This window comes from Camelina sativa, chromosome 8, assembly GCF_000633955.1.
Source record: "Camelina sativa cultivar DH55 chromosome 8, Cs, whole genome shotgun sequence".
Taxonomy (NCBI): domain Eukaryota; kingdom Viridiplantae; phylum Streptophyta; class Magnoliopsida; order Brassicales; family Brassicaceae; genus Camelina; species Camelina sativa.
In genome coordinates this window covers 22,624,309-22,637,063 of record NC_025692.1, presented here as the reverse complement: position 1 = coordinate 22,637,063, position 12,755 = coordinate 22,624,309, and the positions used below count along the sequence as shown (strand labels likewise).

Sequence of the window (12,755 nt, the reverse complement as noted above, 5' to 3'; positions counted from 1 at the left end):
AGTATTTTGTTTCTTCGAAATTTTTCAAAGTAACCGTAACTTAAATGTAGAAATCTCATATGAAAGCGTAAAATCGAAACCATATTTTTTTAGTTCACTCATCTTAACTCACTGTGCTATTCAAGCCCATCTTATAGTTATCGTGAATTTGATGAATTAATATTATTCAAAAGTTAGATTGTTAATTGTTGTTATGTCACGTCCATTTTTTCTCTTTCTTTTTGGCAACTTATGACATGTTCAAATCTCTGCGTTCCCATTTTCCTCGAGTGACAAGTTTGTTCTTTTTATTTACTCTTTTCCTTTTCTTTTCAAAACTACTTTTGTCTCGACGACCAGATCTCTGCTTTTTTTTACCTTTCCAGATCACATCTTTAGTGTTGTAATTTCACTTCTAAGGTCATCCCAATGGAGCGTTTTAAGAGGGTATATAACTAAAAAGAAGGAAAAAAATAAATCAGAAGTAAGAAAAAAATTAAGAGGTCTTCCTATTTAGTATACTGGATTTGAGAATAAGAGACCTTACGTGTCACTTATATGTTGGCCAAAACAAAATAATAGAGATACAAGTCGACTGATTATTTTTCTTCTTCCTCTCCATCTCTCTGTCTCTTTCTCTCGATCGAAGTCGAATTGGCCATGGAAGAAGATGGAATCAAAAGAGATGGAATTAGAGAACAATCGGGTCGGAGGAGATGCGACAGAGATTGAATCGACGGAGGCTATTCGGAGGGTTTTGAATCGAGTCCGAGATTGTATCGGAGGAGATCAAACCCTTATATAAAGATCTCTGTTTTTCAGACAGATCATCGGAACAAAATGTCATCGTCAGGATCCGACAAAGAGAGAGAGACTTTTGTATATATGGCTAAGCTCTCCGAGCAAGCTGAGCGATACGACGGTAACAAAATCTATTTATTATGTTTATTTTAATTACATATATCTCAGGAAAAACTGAGGGTTTGATGTAATATTGTAATGTGCAGAGATGGTGGAGACGATAAAGAAAGTGGCAAGAGTGAACAGCGAGCTGACGGTGGAAGAGAGGAATCTGTTGTTGGTTGGTTACAAGAACGTGATCAGGGCGAGAAGAGCTTCGTGGAGGATAATGTCGTCAATCAAGCAGAAGGAAGAGTGCAAAGGCAATGAATCGAATGTGAAACACATCAAGGGTTATCGCCAAGGGCTATGAGGTATTCACTATGTTTTGTTTTTTTTCTCAAAACACTTGTAGATTATGAGAACTTTGGTCTGATGCATCTATCTTTATTAGGCTGCAACAAAAGCTGCAAGCACTGAGCTTCCTTCGATCCATCCGATTCGTCTTGGCCTTGCTCTCAACTTCTCTGTTTTCGACTAAACATATACAAAAGATGGGAGAAGATAAATGAAACAAAAATCTCTTCTTCTTGCTCTGTCATGGTTCTTCCTTTTCAAAGAAACTCTGAGGCAAGGTAAAATCTTCTTCATGATTCAGAATGTCAATGTCCTCATCGTTTGATTAAAATCTTAGTGATTGCATGCACTGGTTACTAACTAGATGTTAGTTGAGATTGTGTTGCAGGTTTGAATCAGAGATTGTTTCAAAACTGAAACATGGATGATTCGGGTTTTCTGCATTTGTTCTGTGCTTGCTGCTTCAGCTATTTACACAGCAAGATGCTCACTGAACAAGTCCCCAGCTTGGACTGATACATTGCAGTTCCACACCGGCTACACAGAATCTGATGTAAGAAGAGAAAAGACTTTGAAATATCATCATCTGTTTTGTTTTGTCTCTTAACTGCAGAAACTTATGTTTATTCTATAGGGACATCTGTTTTGTTTGGTCTCTTAACTGTTATGTTTGTTCTTTGTTCTACATTGCAATCTCTCTTGAGCGCTTGAGCGCTGCTTCTGATTTGAAGAAGCCTGCTTCTTCTTATTGGGTTTAGACAAAGGTAGTAGTGTTAGTGAACTCCTTTTGGTTTAAACTCTTTATCCTTTCTTCATGTATTTTGGTATGACATAAGTTTCCTTCCTATGGTTTATCTTCAGCTATAGAAACAACTTAACTGATCATGCTCTTTTAATAACCGCAGATTCATCACTACATTCTTTATATTCTACTTAAAAAATTTTAATTTCAAAAAACTATTTTAAAAAAGAATTAAGAGACTCAAAATTATATCCTACCTTTGGAGGAGATAATTTTAATTAGGAGCATAAGTGTTCTTATTTTATAAACAATACATTATCTATTGTTTAAAAATTCTAAAAGTACATAAGAGACTCAAATTTAAAGCCCACCATTGAAGTTGCCCTAACCTCTCTTAGGTTAGATCTCTCTTCTCTATATCTCACAAGATTTGGTTTGTATAGTCTAGAGACAAACCAAATCTTGGATAATGTTCACTTTAGTTTCTACATTGTTAATCTTGGATAATGTTCACTTACAACATTACATCTCTTTTATACTACTTCTAATTCTTAACCTAATTACTATAGCTAACCAACCAAACCCACTAACATTTGTAGGCCTAATACACTTATAGCCCAAGCTCAACTTCTCTCTTGTTGACTTGTTTCTATTTCTCTTTGTGTCGTTGACTCTTCTTCCTCCTTTGGTCACACGACAATTTCTTCTTGTTCTTCACTTTCTTTGCTTTACTTTGTTCTTCTTCTTCTTCTCACTTGAAGCTTTCTTTGTTGCAGGATTTAATCAGAAGATTCAATTTCCAACACTCCCTCTTGAATCTTTCGATTAAATCCCCAAAATTGTGGCTGAAGAGGATGAGCAATATTGTGATGCGGTGGAAGTTCAACAAAATCAAGAAGTGCTGGAAGATGATGTAGAGGAGATACAATAATATGAGGTTCTTTCTCTCAGTTCCATGTCGGGGTTAACTGATGAGAAGTCGATGAGAATGATGGGAAAACTGGTGGACCGGGATGTCGTAGTTTTGGTGGATTCTGGAGCCACCAGGAGTTTCGTAGATTATGATCTGGTAAAAAATTTGGGTCTAACCATTTCTACCACCCGAGCATTTGGAGTACGATTTGGTGGAGGACGGATACTAAAAGGGAAGGGACGAGTATCTGGTACCCTTTTGGGAATTCATGGGGTGGAGATAATGGAGGAACTCTTGGTGATTGAGCTAGGCAGTACAAATGTGGTTTTGGGTTATTCGTGGTTGGCAACTCTAGGAGATACCCGAATAAATTGGCTAAACAGGACGTTGAGCTGGAAGATTGGTGTCAAGTGGGTGACTATTGTGGGCGACCCCTCTTTAAGCAAAGAACCGATTTCTCTTCACTCCATGGAAAGATTTATTCAGCACAAAGGGGAAGCTTATTTGTTGGAGTTAACCACTCTGTTTGAAGGTAAGGAACCACAGGACAAGAAGATCCCTGAAGTTGCAGCAGTTCAGGAATTGGTGTCAAGGTTTCAATCAGTCTTTGAGATGCCCCAGTCTCTACCTCCTCCGCGTAAAAGAGAACACGCTATTAACCTCCAGGTGGGATCTTCTCCGATCAACTTAAGGCCATATCGATATTCATTTGTCCAGAAGAATGAGATTGAGAAATTGGTGAAAGAAATGCTAGATGCTCAAGTAATCAGACCTAGTGTTAGTCCTTACTCAAGTCCAGTGTTATTAGTGAAGAAGAAAGATGGTGGTTGGCGTTTCTGTGTGGTTTACCGAGCACTTAACAAGGCTACCATTCCAGACAGATACCCTATTCCTATCATCAAGGAGTTGCTAGATGAATTGCAAGGTGCGACAGTCTTTTCTAAGCTGGATTTAAAGTCGGGCTATCACCAAATAAGTGTAACATCCCGTTTTTAATTAGTGGGCTATTTGAAGTTTTATCCCATTAATAGCCCAAGTTAACCTAAGTTAAAACGACAAAGGGTTTATGGTGTAAGTGTAGATGCACTCGTATCACCGTCCTTGTTTTGTCGAGAGAAGAGAGTTTGTGAACCCTAGCCCTAAGCCTCTCTCAACGTCGGATCTCACCATCATCACCATCTTTCTCATGTTGTCTTCATTGCCATTGTTGAGAGGGAGAGAAAGAGATCACGGAGTTTGTCATTCGCCACCGCCGGTCACCACGACACCACCGTTCGTCAGCAAGCCATCGTGAATCACCGGAGTTTTCTGCCATGTGTTAGCCAATGTCACTGGCCGCTGTCACCGTAGCAGCCGTAGTTCCGTATCCATCGTCGAGACTCTTATGGGTAAGGAACCCTAGATTTATTTTGTAACTTGTAGAAGAAGGTTCTGTTGTTGTCGTGACTTATTGTTGCTTGGTTTGATGTATATTGCTGAGCCATGGGGATGTAACCACCGTGACCTTAAACTGTCACGTTGAGCTGTCGAGGAGATTCACCGAGAGTAAACCCCGAGAAAGGTAAACGGCGAACTCTTGCCTCGTGTTGTTGTTGTGTTTGTTAATTATTGAACCGAGAAGCTTAACCAACTAAACCAGAGACCGTAATGAAAGTATAGAGCTGAACTTAATAGTTGTGAAGGTTGTTGACTTGTGTTGGTTGTTGACGTGTAGTGGTGTGGTGATGGTTTCTCTCGTTGGATTAGCATTATTATTGAATCATGATCACGTGAAATGGAATTGTGGTTTATTAAATTATTAGATTTTGGTCTAATTAGTTTAATTGGAAAATATTAAATGGAGACTTGGTTTGGGTTGGTTTAATGGATTGTTGTTATCTAAACTGTTTCAGTCCAAGATTGTTGTGTGTTCTAAACCGTGGATTTGACCCATTTGGCTAAGGTGAGGGTGGAATTTGCGGATAACAGTAACCTATTTCCTTATGTACTTTTCGATAGTTGCTGAGTATAGACTCAAGAATTGTTTGTTGATTGAAAGTGTTTGTGTGGATTTGTGTGCATGGTAAAATAGGTTGTTAGTAACATGATATATGTGAATCACATTAGCTACATAATCTGATGTTATGAATTAACTTATATATTTTTATTATAAATATAATTATGAAGATACATGAGAATGAGATGAGAATGAGAAAGTAAAAGATACTTGAGGATGTTGGACTGTAATGGATCGACGGGTTCATTGCAGGTCATAAACCGCTGACGAGCAGGGGAAGAATCAAGCTATTGGCCGTGGTCAAAGGGGGTTTGGAAGCCAGAAAAAGTGTTAATAGCCAAACCTATAAGGAACGTAAAACTTCTCAAATAATATAAAGAAAACAGAAATGTTTTAATGTGGTAATTGCCACGAAAGTACATAAAATAATATCGAAGCTATTGATGAAAAATAAGATGTTTGCTTGTTTGTTTGATTGATAAACATTCTGAATCTATGCTAAGTAATAATTGTTGATTATATTTGGAACGTTATAATTGTATGTCCAATGGGCATAGTTTGATCTCCTCACTGAGTAAACTTGTTTACTCACCCCCTTTTTCCCTTTTTCCCTTTTTCCCACGTTAGTAAGTCTCAAGATTTGCATCTTGAAGTTTGTTCGTTGGTGAATTTTAAAGAAATAAACGTTTTTGGCCAGACCGGATGGATTACATGTTGTTCCGTCTTTTGCGACGGTACGGGTGATACAATAAGGATGAGAGGCTGTGATGTGGAAAAGACAGCTTTCAAAACACATCAAGGACATTACGAGTTCCTTGTAATGCCTTTTGGGCTCACTAATGCTCCCTCCACCTTCCAGAGCATTATGAATGACCTGTTCAAGCCTTATCTGAGGCGGTTTGTACTGGTTTTCTTTGACGTTATACTGGTTTACAACCCCAACCTCCATGAGCATCTACAACATTTGCAGGGGGTACTCAGTTTGATGCAACAAAACCGTTTTTATGCCAATGCTAAGAAGTGTTCATTCGAGAACTCTGAAGTGTCATACCTAGGCCATAAAATCTCTGCAACAGGAGTTGCAGCGGATCCAGACAAAGTCGAAGCAATGCTTCAATGGCCTACACCCAAGAATATCACGGAGCTGAGAGGATTTCTTGGTCTAACCGGCTATTACCGCCACCTTGTCAGGAATTATGGTCAAATGGCGAGACCATTAACAGAATTACTCAAGAAGGGTGGGTTTGAGTGGACACCAGAAGCTACTGCGGCTTTTCATCAGCTAAAGAAGACAATGACAAGCTTACCAGTATTAGGCTTGCCGGATTTCAAGCAAGAGTTCACCATTGAAACAGATGCATCAGGCGTGGGTATTGGAGCAGTGCTATCTCAGAACAAAAGGCCATTTCTAAGCCAAGCTTTCTCATCCAAGGGCAGAGTTAAATCGGTGTATGAGAGGGAAATTCTTGCAATCGTTATGGCAGTTAGTAAGTGGAAGCACTACTTAACAGGACCTAAGTTCGTAATCAAGATTGATCAAAGTAGTCTCAAGCATCTATTGGAGCAGAAGTCAATATCCTCAGTACAACAGCGGTGGACAGCTAAACTGATAGGGCTAAATTACCGTATTGAGTACAAACCTGGGGTGGTAAATAAAGTCGCAGATGCTTTATCAAGGAGACCAGTGTTAGAATAACTACACCAAATCACTCTAACTGCACCTTTGAATCTTGATAGAGAAGAGGTACTGAAGGAAGTTAAGGCAGATAAAGAATTAGGAGAAATCTTGGCAGCATTAGAAAACAAGTCACCAGTTCAACCAGGCTACAGTCTGGTGAAGGGTATGCTATACAAGAATGGTTGTCTAGTGTTGTCATCAAGATCTCCCTTCATTCCAAAGCTCTTGGAGCAATTTCATACTAGTCCTATGGGTGGACATGAACGCGATCTGAAAACTTTTAAAAGACTTACACAAGAGGTCACTTGGAGGGGTATGAGGAAGGACGTGGTGAATTTCATTCGCAGATGTCAGATTTGCCAAGAAATCAAGTATTTGACATTGTCACTTGCAGGGTTATTGTCCCCCTTACCGGTTCCAACCCAATTGTGGACAGATGTGAGTCTCGATTTTGTGGAAGGATTGCCCAAGTCAAAGGGATTCAACTCAATTCTGGTGGTGGTGGACAGATTGAGCAAATACGCCCATTTCATCGCCCTTAAACACCCGTTCACAGCGAAAACAGTAGCATAAGCTTTCATTTGTGACGTGGTTAAGTTACATGGGTTTCCCGAACGACTGGTATCGGACAGAGATCAGATTTTCCTCAGTAGTTTCTGGTCTGAACTTTTCAAGCTGCAAGGAGCGACACTGAACCGCAGTATTGCCTATCACCTTCAGTCAGATGGCCAGAGTGAAGTGGTAAATCGATGCCTTGAGACTTACCTGCGTTGTTTCACGAGTAGAAGACCAACGGGGTGGGCACAGTGGTTACCGTGGGCTGAATTCTGGTATAACACCTCTTTTCACTCAGCAACACAGACCACACCTTTCTTTGCAGTTTATGGTCGCGATCCTCCAAGGGTTCTTTGATATGGAGACACACCAACTCCTTATGCTATGGTCGAAGAGTTGTTGACAGATAGGGATAGTCTTTTGGTAGAGCTGCGAGAAAATATAAGAGCTTGCTCAATCCAAAATGCAGAAGGTGGCAAATAAACATAGGAGGCAAGTGGATTTGAAGGTTGGTGAATGGGTATATCTCAAGTTGAGGCCTTACCGACAAAGTTCATTGGTGCAGAGGAAGAATGAGAAGCTGTCTCAGAGGTTTTTGGCCCCTATAAGATTTTGCAGAAGGTTGGAAGAGTCGCGTACAAGCTCGTTCTCCCTGCTCATAGCAATATCCACCCCGTGTTTCATGTTTCACAGTTGAAGTTAGCAGTTCTGGCTCCTTATCAAGCTTAGGCTTTACCTCCAATATTGACTCCTGATCTTGAGTGGGCTATAGAACCAGAGACTCTGCTTGATATTCGCAGGTCAGTTCAAGGAACAGAGACAGAGGTGTTGGTGCAGTGGAAAGGGTTACCATCTATGGAGTTGACATGGGAATCACTTACTAGTCTAATGGAGAAATTTCCTGACTTTGATCTTGAGGACAAGATCGGTCTTCTGCGGGGGAGTATTGATAAACTAAGAGTACCAGTAGCCTTTATGAAGAAGAAGCTGAGAACTAAGGGAAGAAGAGCAAGACAATGGGGGAAGATCAAAAGTGGCTGAGAAGGTCTAAACCTTGGGATCCAGTAGAAGGTTTGAGGTTTAAATAAAAACAGCATTGTTGTGTCTGTACCAATGCGGTGTCCTTTAGGAAGTTTCCCTATTAAGGGAAGTTTGTATTTAAAGAAGGTACATATGTTTTAGGGTATCCATCACATCAATAAACATAAATTTCTATCTTCTTCTTATCACTCTCCGCCGTAATAAGGCGCATTATCTCTATCTTCCACTCTTTCTTCTCTTTCAAATCGAAGTTAAGGGTTCGACCTTAACAAGTTAGGGATTTGAATCCTATGCTCCATGTTCTTCTCCGCTGATTCGCCCCCTCACTGTGCAGATCCTTTTCACGACAATGACACCAGTCTCTGGTGAGTTCTCTGGCTCCCTCATCGTTTTAATGACCGCAACTTCTCCAATTTCTTTTGGAGCTTTCACTTTCTTAGAGTCGATTCTTCTCTGGTCCTCACCAATATCACGCTTAGATTTTTCTCTTCTGCAGATGCTATTTTGAGTGGAATCACTCGTCTCCCTCTTCAACTGAATAGTCTCAAATCCAGCTTCTTCAATTGTGAATTTAGTTGCCAGTTCTTGACATATTTCACAAACTCTTCTCTTGCCTTTTCAATTGTCTTTCTCTGCAGAAACTTGCACATAATCTCTGTCTTCCTGCTCACTCTTGGTGAATTTCTGTTTATCACACAACAACAATTTTTTTTACCTCTTCAAGGCTTTCATCTTGTTGCTTCTGCTACTCTTTCACCGTTTATTCTCTCTCGGCTGTTGTTGTCAATCTCTGAAATTGGTTTTCTTTGTTCTTTAGGCTCTTGGGTTTTCTTCACACTCCCGCAAGCCTTCTCCAAGCCTCCTCCGTGAGTTCCTTTCTTACGTCTCTGCTAGTTGCTTCAGCTCCCTCTAAGGTGAGCATCCTCTTGTCCTGTTTGCGAATTTCTTTGTCAACTCTTTGACATATTTTCTTCGCATTCTCCTCTGTTTTTCTTCATTAATCAATTGCTTGACCAATGCTTCTCTCCCTTGCAGGAACCAGTTCAGCCTTGTGGCTTCATCTCCGTCTCCTCCAAGTCTTGTTCGTGAACTCTAGTCACGTCTTCTTCTGAGGCTGTCAACCTCGTGCTGCTCCCTCTGTGGTGAGCAGAATCTTCTTTCTTCGTTCACTATTTGGATTCAGCTTGATCTTTCTTTGCTTTTCTAACCAGTTTATTGCTCCCTTTCACTCTTAGGTGAGCATCTTCTTTCTGGTTTTTGTTTCAACTTAAATCTCTGCTTCTCCGACAGCTTGTGTCGTTTTCTCAACCTCAAGTATCTTTCATTGATCACCAATTTGTGCCTTTAATCTTCTGAATCATCACCTTGGTTAACCTTAGTCTGTTTGGTTCTTTTCACCATCACCTAAGGCTTTCTCTAACCTTAGTCTTTTTGATTCTCTTATCCTCTAGCACAAACTCGATAAACCAAAAAAACTTTTCCAAACTTGAAGCATACCTCTCTCATTTCAACTCTAGCCACAGATTCTCCCTCTTGGTTTGATGCTTCACATAGTTTGTTCTCAGCCTCAACCTTCTTTCTCAATCCATCTTTTTTGAATTTGAGTCTTGTTGATCTTTGAACTTTGATTTTATTCACACTAACCTCATGAGAACTTCTTTTCATGACTGCAGCTTCCTTTCATTGGTGACTGAGCTTCTTCTCTGCTTCAGCCCCACTCTTCTTTAACACATCCTCCAAGAGGATTACACCTCTTCTATTCCAGCCTTACACTCTTCTTTCCTGTGCAGGCTCCCTCTCTTCACCTAGGCTTTTCTCTAACCTTAGCTTTTTATTCTTGAATCATCAATCTCTGCTTTGTCCGACTTTGTTTGTTTGATTCTTTACACCTCCACTTTGGTTTTTCTCTAACCTTGGCTTCTTCTCTTCTTGTTTCAGTTTAGTAACCACACAGATTCTCAACCTCACCAAGCATCTCCAAGCTTCACTTCTCCATGTCAAAACAAGAATAGAAATCACCCCACAACTCTGTCTTCACATCCACACTATCTCCACAGCTTCTTCCAGAGACCTCCTCGCCTTCTTGGATGCTCTTGAAGGTGCAGTGTGAAAGTGTTTGTGGTAGTTGATGGTGCTCTTGTCACCACATCTTTTTCCTTCTCTTCTTCTTTGACAGTTTCAGTTTGCTCTTCTTTGTTCTCTTATTTTTTTATTTTTTATTTCTTTCAGCCTAACACTTTTCCTTGTGTAGGCTTCTTCTTTCCTCACCCAACAAGCTTTGCTTTGAGCAACAGGTTGGGTTTCTTTCTCTCTTTGCCGTTTCTTCTTCACGGCTTTTCTCTCCCTCACAGCCTTCTTACTTGACTGCAGGCTTGCTCCATAGAGCAGCTTCTGTGGCTACCTCTCATCTTTATCTCTCTCGGATCTGATGGTCTTCTCTAACCAAGCTCAAGTCTGTACTCCCTTCTTTCTCTTCTCAACTTCAGTCTTCCCGTGACTGAATTCTTCTCCCTCTCGACCTCACCTTTTTCTTCTTGTTGCAGGCTCCAGGGATCTTGTAGCTCTGATACCATGTTGGAATTTCACTTCTAACCTCTCTTAGGTTAGATCTCTCTTCTCTATATCTCACTAGATTTGGTTTGTTTAGTCTAGAGACAAGAGAACCTTTTTTCTTTAGCTTCTACATTGTTAATCTTGGATAATGNCACAGCTTCTTCCAGAGACCTCCTCGCCTTCTTGGATGCTCTTGAAGGTGCAGTGTGAAAGTGTTTGTGGTAGTTGATGGTGCTCTTGTCACCACATCTTTTTCCTTCTCTTCTTCTTTGACAGTTTCAGTTTGCTCTTCTTTGTTCTCTTATTTTTTTATTTTTTATTTCTTTCAGCCTAACACTTTTCCTTGTGTAGGCTTCTTCTTTCCTCACCCAACAAGCTTTGCTTTGAGCAACAGGTTGGGTTTCTTTCTCTCTTTGCCGTTTCTTCTTCACGGCTTTTCTCTCCCTCACAGCCTTCTTACTTGACTGCAGGCTTGCTCCATAGAGCAGCTTCTGTGGCTACCTCTCATCTTTATCTCTCTCGGATCTGATGGTCTTCTCTAACCAAGCTCAAGTCTGTACTCCCTTCTTTCTCTTCTCAACTTCAGTCTTCCCGTGACTGAATTCTTCTCCCTCTCGACCTCACCTTTTTCTTCTTGTTGCAGGCTCCAGGGATCTTGTAGCTCTGATACCATGTTGGAATTTCACTTCTAACCTCTCTTAGGTTAGATCTCTCTTCTCTATATCTCACTAGATTTGGTTTGTTTAGTCTAGAGACAAGAGAACCTTTTTTCTTTAGCTTCTACATTGTTAATCTTGGATAATGTTCACTTACAACATTACATCTCTTTTATACTACTTCTTCCTCTTAACCTAATTACTATAGCTAACCAACCAAACCCACTAACATTTGTAGGCCTAATACATTTACAGCCCAATAGCCTTATTACAAAATACAAGCCCAACTTCTCTCTTGTTGACTTGTTTCTTTTTCTCTTTGTGTCGTTGACTCTTTTTCCTTCTTTGGTCACACGACAATTTCTTCTTGTTCTTCGCTTTCTTTGCTTTACTTTGTTCTTTTTCTTCTCACTTGAAGCTTTCTTTGTTGCAGGATTTAATCAGAAGATTCAATCTCCAACATTTAGTTTTGCGGTTAAAAAAACAATACCTTTTCTTTTATCCTTCGTTTATGATATTAGGTAAGACAATTTTTTTTTTTAAGTTTAACATGTTTATATGCGATATAATCATATAACCTTCTTTTTTCCTTTTTTTCTTCTAAATAACCTATGTGATTTTGAATTAAAAATATTTCTTAATTAAAGAATTTATAACACGTTGTACAAGCTAATTTTTTTTTTTTTGATAACTCAGGAGTGATCCCAAAGGTTTCCTATACCCAAACATTAATCTTCTGGAACCGGAGAAAACCATGTACAAGCTAAATCTTATTTACCGGAAAAAAGTTGAGAAATTCCTTGGTATGTCCCTGAAAAAGAAAAGGAAAAAAAAAGTACGAACAAATATCTAAGATTTCAAATAAATTACCTTTAAAAAGAACAAACAAACAAACAAAGAATATACTGAAAAATATATAAGATTATATATGCAATTTATGAATACACACACGTTAAAGCTGGTTCATGAAAGATGCATTCCAAAATATTGTGAAAATGGTTCATCTTTTCCTAAACTATATATTTGTTGCCTATTCAGGAAAAACCAAGCAAATCAATTACTTCAAGAAAGGGATGGTCATGTTCTTGAGCGTCAAAGGATAGGCGGCCACAAAAGTCTCCCATTCTTCCAAGTCTATTTTCCCATCTTTTTTCCAATCCGCCTCTTCAAATGTCTTCCTTGTGCCATAATATAAGTCAAGTAAAATAACTAAAAATGTTAAATCGGCACACACAAACCTAAGCGTTACATTAGCTACCTTTGCCACGATGGAGTCAATGATACTCTCCGATAGCATAAGTTCTGATTCTTCTAGAACGTCTATTATCATCTCTTTCACCTATAATTTCCCCCCAAGTCGAAGAAAAACGTCAAATAATTTATCATGACTTAATCAAATTACCTTATACTTGTTCCTTTTTTTTTTTTTTTTTTTTTTTTTTAAA

General features: G+C 39.4%; 1 protein-coding gene across 3 annotated transcripts in view; it reads right to left on the bottom strand.

The window, feature by feature from the left end:
• LOC104707961 (calcineurin B-like protein 5) overlaps positions 12,031-12,755 on the bottom strand; it is a 2,169-nt gene continuing 1,444 nt past the window's right edge. The window contains exons 6-8 of one of the 3 annotated variants that reach the window (XM_010424423.2): positions 12,569-12,649; positions 12,372-12,484; positions 12,031-12,121 (exon numbers count right to left, since the gene is read on the bottom strand). In XM_010424423.2, the coding sequence (XP_010422725.1) occupies positions 12,085-12,121; positions 12,372-12,484; positions 12,569-12,649 (231 nt within the window). In that variant the 3' untranslated portion in view covers positions 12,031-12,084. Of the gene's footprint in view, positions 12,122-12,213; positions 12,650-12,755 lie in introns of those variants that run through there. The other 2 variants (XM_010424421.2, XM_010424422.2) reach the window with 2 other exon arrangements.